Source organism: Ursus arctos, unplaced genomic scaffold, assembly GCF_023065955.2.
Source record: "Ursus arctos isolate Adak ecotype North America unplaced genomic scaffold, UrsArc2.0 scaffold_26, whole genome shotgun sequence".
In the NCBI taxonomy this organism is placed as follows: Eukaryota; Metazoa; Chordata; class Mammalia; order Carnivora; family Ursidae; genus Ursus; species Ursus arctos.
In genome coordinates this window covers 9,763,624-9,775,504 of record NW_026622941.1, presented here as the reverse complement: position 1 = coordinate 9,775,504, position 11,881 = coordinate 9,763,624, and the positions used below count along the sequence as shown (strand labels likewise).

General features: G+C 34.4%; 1 protein-coding gene across 2 annotated transcripts; it reads right to left on the bottom strand.

Annotated features, from left to right (window-relative positions):
- Positions 1-1,628: 1,628 nt before the first annotated feature.
- Positions 1,629-11,181, bottom strand: CLEC12A (C-type lectin domain family 12 member A). 2 transcript variants are annotated; one of them, XM_026502472.4, is made up of 6 exons: positions 10,979-11,181; positions 7,120-7,218; positions 6,663-6,851; positions 5,629-5,780; positions 4,463-4,569; positions 1,629-1,902 (listed from the first exon to the last, which is right to left on the bottom strand). In XM_026502472.4, exons 1-6 carry the CDS (start codon positions 11,067-11,069, stop codon positions 1,725-1,727), a joined length of 816 nt encoding a protein of 271 aa, XP_026358257.1. In that variant the 5' UTR covers positions 11,070-11,181; the 3' UTR covers positions 1,629-1,724. The 2 variants fall into 2 exon arrangements, with proteins under 2 accessions (XP_026358257.1, XP_048072448.1); XM_048216491.2 differs by lacking the exon at positions 7,120-7,218 and having other exon boundaries at positions 10,979-11,093.
- Between the last annotated feature and the right edge of the window lie 700 nt (positions 11,182-11,881).

Here is an 11,881-nt window from a genome sequence, read left to right as displayed (position 1 = left end):
GGTGCCCCTAACTAGAAGCTCTATATTTTGAATTCTCATATTTAGTTCTATGATCCATTTTAAATTAATATTTATGTATGATATAGGGTAGATATGAAGTTTCACTTATTTCCATGCGGATATCCAATCGATTCAGCTCCATTTATTGAAAAGACAATCACTTTCTACCTCTAATGGCAGTGACAATTTTTTTTAATACATAAAAAAGGCAATTGTATGCGTCTATTTTTTTTTCTTTTTTGGACTGCATCTGGTCCTATGGATGTATAGCTATTCTGGTACGAAATCAAAGTGTTTTTATGATTACAGCTTTAAAGTAAATCTTGATATTCAGTGCTGTAATTTCCCCAAACATTCTTCTTTCCAGTGTTGTCTTGGCTATTCTAAATCCTATGCATTTCTATGTTAATTTTAGAATTAGCATGTCATTTTTCAAAAAAAAAATCTATCTGATGTATTTAGGGATTGTATTCACTCTGTAGGTAGATTTTGGGAGACCTTATTTCCCAAGAATATAGAGTATTCTAATTCAAGTATATGGTTAACTCTCCACTTATTAATTAAGGTTTTCTATTTTGTCAGCAACACTTGCAGCCTTGGTTTCCCAGGAAGCAGATTCTGGAATCAAGATTAGTGTGCTGGGGGCTTATTAGGGAGCATTCTTGGTGTTACCACCTGTGCAAGGGAGCAGAAGGAAGCAAGATTGGGCAGAAAGGTTTTTTGAATTTTATTACATTTATTACTATTTTATTTTTGGATGCTCTTATAAATGGTATTGCTTTTTAAATTTTTGTTTACTGCTAACCTTCAGAAATATAATTGATGTTTAACATTAAGATATTTTGAGACTTTATTCAATAACCTTTATTCAATAACTTTATTCTAATAATTTATATTATTTATATAGAGAATATATATATACACACACAATTACATCAGCTACAAATAAAAATGTCTTATTTCTTCCTTTCTCATTTTTTATATTTTTAAATTTATTTATCTTGCCTTATTTTACTTCTAGGACCTCTAATAGACAGTAGAGGCTACCGAATAAAATAATTGATAAAGACCATCTGATCTTGTTCCGAGCTCAAAAGAATAAATATTCATTTTTTTACCAAAAGCATGATGTTAGGTTTAGAGTTTGTTGTTGTTGTTAGTTTTTTGTTTGTTTTCTCTTATTTAATATCAATCAATGTTTATCAGATTAGGGAAAACTTCTGCTTCTAGTATTCTTAGAGATTAGCTGTTAAATTTTATCAAATGCTTTTCTACATCTATTAAAATAATAATAGATTTTTCTCTCTCTTATTTTTTTTCTAAAATGTAAAACAATTTGTATTACTAGAATAAATCCCAGTTGGTTGTGATGTATTATCCCTTCTACATATTCCTAGATTTCATTTTCCCTGGTGTTCTCTAAGGTTAGTATTTTCCTTGTTTATTCCTGGAAAAGCAGGAAAAGTTAGATTCAGTTTTCTGTATGTTCACCCAACGCACTGTATTTATGCTCAACAGTATCTGGACTGTATCTGGATGATAAGGTATGCCTTTGGGTTCCTTTCACTCAACAAATGAGAAGAAAGAAAGAAGAAAGTTTAAAAATGTACATTGTTAGGAGACAAAGATTTAGTCTCATAGCATCTTTATTCCCTTTGTGTGGTCCACAAGATGTATGCTCCCTAAAGTTTTCTTAATAGCAGGATAATAGAGAAATACTTGCACTAACTGTATTTTCCATCTGGTATTTCATTCATTAGTGTGCTTTCAATCTTCACTGGATTAGCCAGCTTCTCGCACATAAAATTCATTGTGGAAGTACAGTCTGTATAGTAAACATACATTGAGTCTACGTAGCCACAATGCATCCTATCATTTACATCATTTGTGTTTCTTAGAAGCCTGAAAGAGAAAATAAAGAATTACACTTAGCAAGTCAAACATTTAAAACACATCCCCAGGAAAAAAAATAGTTTTCCAATATATCATTGCTCCTGGGTCTGCATTGTCTAAAATAAATTTTAATTATTATTTGGGGTATCAAGAGTGTCCAAGTTACTTATATTTATCGACAAATACGCAGTATCAAACACTGCCTTACTTCAGACTGCCTTTTCCACTGTTTCTTACATCCTATTTGCTGTCCTTTACTTCCAGATGTATCACCTCCCTTCCCCAATACTTAATATGATTTAGAATAATACAATTCTATTACATTCTCTAGTCTGGTCCCTGTAGTAAATCTTGGACACCATCTCTTCAAGTATTTTTTCATAATCACCCAAGCCAGGAATTAACCTAATGTATGATACCTTCAGTTCAACATCATCTCCAAGTAACATTTCCCTCTAGCCATTTTTCAGACATTTTATTCTGAAGTCCTGAATGATTACCAGCTCCTAAAACAAGATTACTGAGCAGGGACTAGGCATCAAAGACAAACTTATAAGTTAAAAATATTATCTTTTGCGGGGCGCCTGGGTGGCACAGCGGTTAAGCGTCTGCCTTCGGCTCAGGGCGTGATCCCGGCGATCTGGGATCGAGCCCCACATCAGGCTCTTCTGCTATGAGCCTGCTTCTTCCTCTCCCACTCCCCCTGCTTGTGTTCCCTCTCTCGCTGGCTGTCTCTATCTCTGTCGAATAAATAAATAAAATCTTTAAAAAATATATATTATCTTTTGGGAAAAATGTAGTATTAAATATTTTGGTCAATAAATAATGATCATTAATAAATAAATAAGTTTATCAATTAAATTTTCAAAAGTTAAATTTCCTATTTGAAGTGACATAATACAGATGTCATTGATCACAGCACTTTTCAAGAAACAAATCCCAAAATAACATTAAGAATAAAAAACAAAAGGAAATACATATATAATTATGTATTATACACATATATAATGTATTATATATATATATTATATATAATATTGTATACTTTTTATTTTGGTATCATTTCTTAATAATTTGAAATATATACTGTGTTTTCTATCCCACCATAGATTACCTTCCCATTAGCAATAATTACAAATAAAAGCATGGAAATTCTACTTTTTCTTTCTTTCTTTCTTTTTTAAAGATTTTATTTATTTATTTGACAGAGAGCTAGAGAGCACAAGGGGAGGGGGAGAGAGAGAAGCAGGCTCCCCACTGAGCAGGGAGCCTGATACAAGGCTCAATCCCAGGACCCTGGGATCAGGACCTGAACCGAAGGCAGACACTTAACCAACTGAGCCACCCGGTGCCCCAGAAATTCTACTTTTTCAAAACAAGATTCCAACTGTACTCTCCATGATGCATACACTACCCTGACCTCTAGTCCCTTCACTTCAAATGAGATCCTTAAAATACACCTCCTTTTGTCCTCCATTTGTATACATATTATCCCCTATTCTGTCCCATCCGTGTAAACTGCCAAAGACAAAGCTGCCTTGTCTTTTGGACCCATATTCTTACATCTACTCTTTCTGTTTGAAGAAAAATGCAAACAAAACAAAACAATCAAAATTTTTATTTGCTTCTTGCCCACAGTGGGGAGTGTGCAGGAATCTCAGGGTTTAGATTTAGTGTGGCTGAACCCCCATACACCTGTCCTGCATTCACTCTTGCTTGTGCGTCCTCAACCAACAAATATGTGTAAATTTGTGGGCAGGTTGAGCCTCTGGTTTCTTTCTTTAGTCTAATCCTGTCTGCTTCCCAAATGTAAGGGATTATAAAATACAAAAGGAATTTTGGCATTATGTTTATGTCTTTCTTGCCTGTCTACTCTCCCCCTATGTCAGATGGCACATATATAACATATGAATCTATTTGTCATGGTATACTTATAACCATATTTCTTAATATATTACACAACAAATTGTTTTATGTGTACCATATATGCAATGTACCATGCCCTTGCTCAATTATTCTCTTTACTGAAAGATGTTCTAGTCTATCTCTAAATTTTTTATTCAAAATGGCCATTTCAAATATCAGTTACAACACAATTTCACAGCTAAACTTTCTCTTTGGTTATTTCATGTATTCTTACTGAAGGATTTATCACATTATATTCCTTTTATATGTAGAATTGTTTAACTAGTCTGCACATACAATCAATAAGTAACAAAGAGAAGAATCAATCTTTCATTCATCTTTAAATCCCAGAACTTAAAGTTTTAAGCACACTGTTAGAACCCAGTGAGTTTTGTTGGCTTCTATAATTTTCTGAGAGAAAAGTCTCACAGAAATCGCCCTTATTTGGCTACTAGAAAGAAATTCATTAGTGACTTGTCAAGATAATGAGAAGACATTTGTGGCAATTTTTTGCATTATTAGACATTAAAGAAGCCTGACGGAAAAGAGTTACTTAAGGGAGCAATTTCAGTTGAAGCTGGTTTTAAGTGTAATCAATACTGCTCCTGGGGAAAACATCTTTACTCAAACCAACCAGAAAAATTCAATAAGAATAAAGACTTACCAGTCGGAGGAGAAAATTGTCTCATCCAGTCTCTGGTAATTTTTTTGATATTTTCTGGTAAGTAATCCCAGCCAGTATTTACGTAACCTCTTGGATTTTATAAATTCCTACAAGAAATAGAGATGTTTAAAAAAATAATTGTCTCCCCCCCAAAATAATAACTGTCTCCCATTTCTGTACATTACTTCACAACATAATTTCTTACGAATTGCTGCTTTAAGGTAACATTTTTGACATTACACTACTACTTTTTGATGCCATTAGAAAAAAAAATCAAAACAAAGTGCTCCTTACTGTAAGATTTCCTCCAACAGTTATTTATCAGTTACTGTTTCACAAGGAAAAGTATCTACTCATCCATGCGTTACTTTAACTTAGGGCCAATGAAGGTCACCAACTTCAAGATTCAAGGATCCAGCAGTAGTCAGTCCAGGAGCAAAGGAGGTGGTTAGTTACTATATACACAAGTTATATAGTGGCCTGAGAGACCAGAAATGAAGAGCAATAAATAAGTAAAATATGGAGATGCTACTTAAATATTAGAAAAAAGAAAATAAATAAAATACATATATACACATAAATAAATCTTTCAAAGAACTCATTTTCCTGGGACCCAAGGAGTCAGTATAATATATCTGCTTGGCACTTGCCTCTGATATCCCATTTTAATTCTAACTTTTTAACATATTTTATCCAACCTCTCTTTTTATTCTAGTATATGTTGGCTTTTTCTCTTAGTTAAAAAAAAGACAAAATGGTAGAAACAAAGAAACTTCTCCTATATAGATTTTACGGAATTGGTAACCCTTAGGTGTTATTTCCAGATCTGCTTTTAGATGAATTCTCAGAAATAGTGTTCTAAGTGTTGATCCTAAAGTTCCAGTTTGGAAATGCTCACAGCTCTAAAGATTCTGGGTACCCCATGTCTACCCATCTGCCCAGCCTCTGAGAGTCCAGGGACATTAAGGACCTAAGCTAAGGTTTTGGATGACACTTTGGCTATCGTGCCATACAATAAATGTACTAAGTCTCAGTCACCTCATACCCTAACTAAAATAAGCTCATGCCTGGATTAGTACAAATCTTCCCCACCATGCCTCACTCCTCTCTATTATGATGGGAAAAGTGACTTCCTTCCTCACAGGCAGAGATCCATGGGACCTTACCAATACGCTTTTGTTCTTAATCGTCAGCAGACTGGCATTTTGAGCAGAACAGAACATGACACTCTCTTGCCATGTTTCATAATTGTCAATTAGTATGTAACAGTTGTCCTCATGCCACATCCATGTCTCTGGACAAGGTTTACATTTGTGCTCTGGAAGAAGAATGTAGTTTCATTTGGTTTGTGTTGATAATGTTCATTATTCTTATTATTCCCATTGTCCTCTATATTAAGCTAACTAAATTTACTTGTCTTTCTTTTTTTTACATGAAAGGTGAAGAAAATGCATCCTGTGTTCCAGGTCCCTATATACCACCACAATATGTCCAAAACATAATCTGAACAACACACTTTGAATTAAATGTCCAGTGTATTCCAGTGTGTTTTCTTACCTCAGGAGTCCTGAATAATGATTAACTGACTTATTTCTCTCTCTTTTTCATTTTTTATATGACTACATGGCAATAAAGGCTAATCACAAAAACATTGTGTGGTAAGAATCAACCCTCCAAACCTATATCAGTTGCCTTCTCTGACTATGGCATTTCTGGCTGCCTGACATTGAATATTTGGGAGAGTTCTTAAGAGTACAAAAAACGTTTTAGTTATAATAGCTATAGAAATTGCTAGAGATATTAAAAAAAAACAATTCCTCCTAATTCCAAAGGCAAGGCCTAACTATTTCTTTTCTATTGACTCTAATCAAACATTGACTGAAATGTAGGAACAAGGTCACCTAGAAAGAGGTGACCTATCTTCTCTTTTTATCCTTTAAAAAGGGTGTAGAGTGGTGACCTATCCTCTCCTCCTTATCTTCTGTTGACCTCAGTTTCCAAAATAACAGTAGTAAATGTCAGATTAGAGAAACTTCTAACTGCACAGAAATATCAGTGAGTCCTCTGTCAACCACATTTAATTCCTTTCTCCAAATAATGGCATCCTAGGAAAAGGCTGCTAGCTATTGAATAATTTTCAAGTGACTCCTCAGTTTTATTCATTTTCTAATAAATAGCTTAGAGAGGAATATAGGGTTACCTGGTTCTCTTTTATAGAGCTCATGACATAATTTGGTGGCTATTTCTTGCAGTGTGATTGACAGGTCCCTGATCATCTTGGAACTATTCATGTTATGTATCAGTTGTAGAGAAACATTTCTCTGAAGTTCTTCTTTGAAATTTTGTAGTTTATTCAATTTTCCCATTTCTATCTTCAAAGTTGTGTAAACTCCAGATAAAAAAAAGAAATGATAAAAAATTTTAATCCCTCAACCCAACCATTATCTCCTTCCTGCTGAACTAGTATTACAAACATTAAAGGTCTAGGGAAGGAGTGAGGAAAACAGATTACCATGTTTAAATATCTAGTTATTAATACCTTTTGGGTTATATCACCTATAATCATTCCAAAGCTTCAATCCAAGAATAAACTTTCTTCTAAAACTCATGTAATTCTAGGTGTTTTCCCTTTCAATCAAAACATGGGTAATACATACATATGATTCCTAAGACTCCTAGTCCAATCAGCAGCAGAAGGCATAGAAAAGTCAGGGCCAAGGCTCTCTGACGCCATCCGCGGGAAGGAGCAGGTGGTGCTGTGGAAAGCAAAATTAGCAGGCAGGCCTGAAAATGGTATACGTCTTAATTTGAATCATCCATTCATTCATTTTGCCTTTATTTCTTTCCTAACATGTATCTGGTAAAGAAATGTGTTTTGCTAGAAAATTCAAGGACATTTTAAAATACCTTTTTTTAAAGAATAAGTAAAAAACATTTTGTTACTTGTTTTACATGCAAACTCATTCTCACAGGAAATGTTGTTAACTGGAGACTGAGTCAAGAAACAAACTGAGGGCTTCAGTGGGGAGAGGGGTGGGGGAATGGGATAGGCTGGTGATGGGTAGTAAGGAGGGCACGTATTGCATGGTGCACTGGGTGTTATACGCAACTAATGAATCATCGAACTTTACATCAAAAACCGGGGATGTATTGTATGGTGACTAACATAATATAATAAAAAATATTATTATAATTTAAAAAAAGAAACAAAGAGGCAAAAATGGGTTTTGAAAAGGAGAACTGAGAAAACCAATCAATCTGGATACGATATATCCTTTCTGTACAAACTGGGGAAATGGGTAGCTGGCAGCTAATAGAGAGGTCAATCAGAGTATTCCTTCCTTGAATGGACAACTGTGAGTGTCAAAGAAAATAATTTCAGTTACTCATGTCCTTCCCCACAGATCCTGAGAGTTTGGCTGTGGAACATAAATGATACGGTGTCTCTTGTAATGTCTCCATGTGTCCTCCCACCAGCCAGACCTTAGACCAGATCAACATCATTTCCTCATCAGGATTTCTTCATATTTTTAGCAACAAACTTCTGTTTGGCATTTCTGTTTTGCTAAACACTAAAGTCCCACTTTCCTATTTTAAAAAACCCAGGAATTATAAACTTTATATTATAAATTAATTATTATTAAATCAGTACCTGATTTAAATTATCATCATCTGTATATATGGATACTAGATATTTCAAAAAATATAATTCAGGAATAACATGATAACATCATACTTCTGATCTGTGTCTTACATCTCTTAGTTGGTGATATAAGAATATTGTAAAATATAGAGAGAATTGAAAGCAAAATGTAAAACAACTTTTTAGACTTTGAACAATAGTTAATAGTGAAAGAACTGTATAATCAAGATCTTACCGAAGGTTAGAAGTATGACTTCAAGTGCTATCTTCCTAAGAATTATGTTCTCATTTATTTATGTATTCAGTTAGACAAAAGTTATCTTTTCAATACCTTCTATACATTAGACATTATTTTGGGTGCTCACAATACACAAGTGAGCGAGATATAGAAGTTCTTGCTCTCATAAAAAAATGCATTTAATTGTGAGAGAAAAATAAATGGATAGATGATAGATAAATGACAGGGATCTTAAATTGTACTGTGGTATGCACAGATTTGAAACAGTTATATTATGGAGAGCCTGTAGTTCTGATCTTATGGCCAATGCAAATGAGCCTGCAAAATCCGTGGGAAGAACAGCAGCAAGAGTATCTAGTTCAAAGGACCTAATCTGGGAAAGATCTTTACCTGTTTGAAAAACAGAAAAACATTCAGTGGCTGAAGAATTGTGGCCAAAGTGAGGAATGATGTTTGAGGAGGTCAAAAAGAAGGCAGGAGACAGATTATCTACAGACTTTATTAAGCCAGAGCAAGAGGATTGGAGTTCTTTTGGAAAACCACTGGAAGGGTTTAATGAAGACAGGAAAATAATTGAGCTGTTACTGTTGTTTTTTGGAAAGATCACTATTACTGCATATGGACAATGAATTAATTGTAGGGCTGCAGTGTTGGAAGCAGGGAGAATAGCAAGAAAACTATTGTAGTAGGCCATGTGAGAGAGACTAGTACTTTACTTTACTAGGATGTGATGACCTGTGAATTGATTAAGAATACATTTTGAAGTTAGAATCTATAGTACAAGTTTCTGAAATATTTATGAGAGATCTTTTATTTGATAAAGGTGGTGGATAATAAATATATACACTTGTAGGAAGTATAGCATAGCGATTAAGACAAACAAACAAACAAAAAAAGCCACAGCATTCCTAGGGCTAGTATGCCTGGGCTTGAATGCTGGATCTGCTGCTTATCATGTGTGACCTTGTCCAAGTCCCTTAACCTCTCTGTGTCTTAGTTTCTGCATTGGTTAAAAAAGAAAGCCACAAAATATCGGAGATTAAGTGAATTGATATTGGTAATAGAATTAGAATAGTGCTGGCATAGAGCAAATACTTGGTGACTGTATTAAATATGTATTTATATTTGTATTTAACAAGATGAGGATGATTGGGGAAAGGAAACAGTTTTAGAGGAAAACTTTTTTAAAAATACAAACTTTCAGGTATAGTGTGGTTTTGAATGTTATATCTTCGAATATTTCTTTACCTCTTTTCTTCCTTTAGTCCTCTACGTGTCTTTTCATTTAACTTAACCTCCAAAAAAAAAAAAAAATAGGAGAAATTCGGGGGTAATATATGCTTGACTTGGTAGAATATTAAATGACATTTTTTAAAGTTCTGTCTCTCTCATTTGTCTTTCTGTCTCTGTTACCCATGCACACACACACACACACACACACACACACGTACTTCATTTCTTTCTTTTTCTTTCTTTCTTTACTTTTCTCCTTCCTCCCTTCGTCCCTCCCACCCTTTTGCCCTCTCTTCCTTTCCCTCTCTCTCTCATTCTTTCTTCCCTATATCTAGCTCAACATATGGAAATTGTGGTGTGTGTATGTATCTAAGCGTTTTGTAGCCTCCAATAAACATTATTTTTTCCTTTTCTAAATAATGAGAAACATTAATCCCGTCATATGACTGCAAGAATCATTTTAAAATAAAGTATCAAACTATTAAGTTCTCCTCAACAGTTCAACCAAAGCAGTCACTTCTTAAATGCCATATTTAAGATGAGTAAATTTAGTTCAAAATACATCTCACACCCAGGGAAACTAGATTAATTAAAGATTTATGATAAAGAGTTGTATCCCCATTCAACCATAATATTCCATGAGGTATTATTTTCTAATCATTTAAAGAGTGAATAGACCTAACAGCAAGCTAAAGAGAAGTGATATAATCTGATTTTATGTAAGTGAATGAATATATGTCTAACAGTACAGTAGCGTATTCATTCACAAAATTCCCATTTATAGGTCCGAATATTATTATCTCACTCTTTATCTCTAGTTATAGTTTAATATTAAAATAAAATTCTTCACCATCAGTTTTAAGTTCATATTCTTCCATTTAGTCACATATGCCTACGGAGATTTGCTTAGTATCTTTCTCTGAATAAAATTTAATTTGTTTGATGGTAATGGTCAAATTGGCCAAATTGAGCAGCTTAAAAGTAACAGAACTTTAATTCCTTCTAATATCCCTTTCTGAAAAATATTCTCAAACTTACTTACTGTTGTCATTCTTTTTGATATCCTCACATTTTTATTTGTGGTACCCAGAACTGAAAAGTATGGTCAATTTCAAATATTAAAGAAATACCTACTGGATTAAATGAATAAACAAAAAATGATTAGTGAAATCCTGGCCAATAAAAAAAAAGCATTTTATTGGTGTATTTCTCATCTTTATCACAAAATAATCATTAAATATGTTGGCCTTTTCCAAAATGGCACAAGCAGCATACACTAAATTATGGCTTCAAGCTCATAATGAAACAGGCCTTGTTATCTCCATTTTATATGTGAGAGCACAGAGACTTCAAAAGGTCAAATGAGACTCAGCCTACAACACATCCAAAGCTAAAATCTTACCTTTTATCCCAACTGTGTCAAACTCATGGATATTTTCCCCTTTACTGGAGTCCTGAAATTTTAGGTCTGCATACATAACTTCTTCAGACATCGATGGCTATGAAAAGAAAGTCCAACAAACTATTAAAAAAAAAAAAAAAGATGAAGGTGAACTAACAGAGTTGAATGTTAAACAGGAATTGTGAGTTTAGCCTTCTGTTTATAAACCAAAGCTTAAATGTATAAGCTTTAACTTCTCTTTTCACTGTCCCAATCCTGTGTGTATACAAAGGAGCTGTAGCCTATCAGAGGCCTCAGATAAGTATAGACACAGTTGCAAGACTGAAAGTCTTTCTTCCTCTTACCTCTTCCTTTTTGTCATTTCTCCATATCTCCCAACTACAGACAGTAGTTTAAAAAAAAAAAACCGTTTTGGTTAGTGCCATGCAAGGGGGCACAGATCACTAGCAACACATGTGCAGATGTAACATAGAATTTATTGGAGAAAACCTTCAAGTAGAGAAAGAACAGAAGGACACAATCCCCAAACATTCACTCTTCTACAGCAACGGCCTGGCACAAACATTCTGTATGTGTCACGGCAAAGGTCCTGACAGAGAAGATTTGCCTTTGCTGGGACTGTACATATCCACAGCACTCTTAGGGAGAGGCAGAGGATAAGACCCACTCTGTAACTTTGTTACTTAGGGATAAGTTAACCTAAGGGGAGTTAGGGAACATCTAATTTCCCTAGTAGCAAGAAACACATTAAGGGGTCTGGGGTCCAGGGGCCACACCAGGGAGTAATGCATACTGACGGCCGAGGTGGGTATACCAAAGGCCCTAGAAATTGCTCTGTAGTCCAGGAAAGCTGAGATCAGTCTTGCTGTGTCTATTCAGACTGCCTCAATCTTTCTGAGGCAG

Excerpts from the sequence above, each read along its gene's own strand:
- CLEC12A (XM_026502472.4), bottom strand. The coding sequence starts at position 11,069 with ATGTCTGAAGAAGTTATGTATGCAGACCTAAAATTTCAGGACTCCAGT. Across the intron at positions 6,852-7,119 it reads AGGAGTCTTAGGAATCATAT|TTTACACAACTTTGAAGATA; the intron begins GTATGTATTACC and ends TTTTATCTGGAG. Across the intron at positions 4,570-5,628 it reads TTAAGAACAAAAGCGTATTG|GAATTTATAAAATCCAAGAG; the intron begins GTAAGGTCCCAT and ends TATTTCTTGTAG.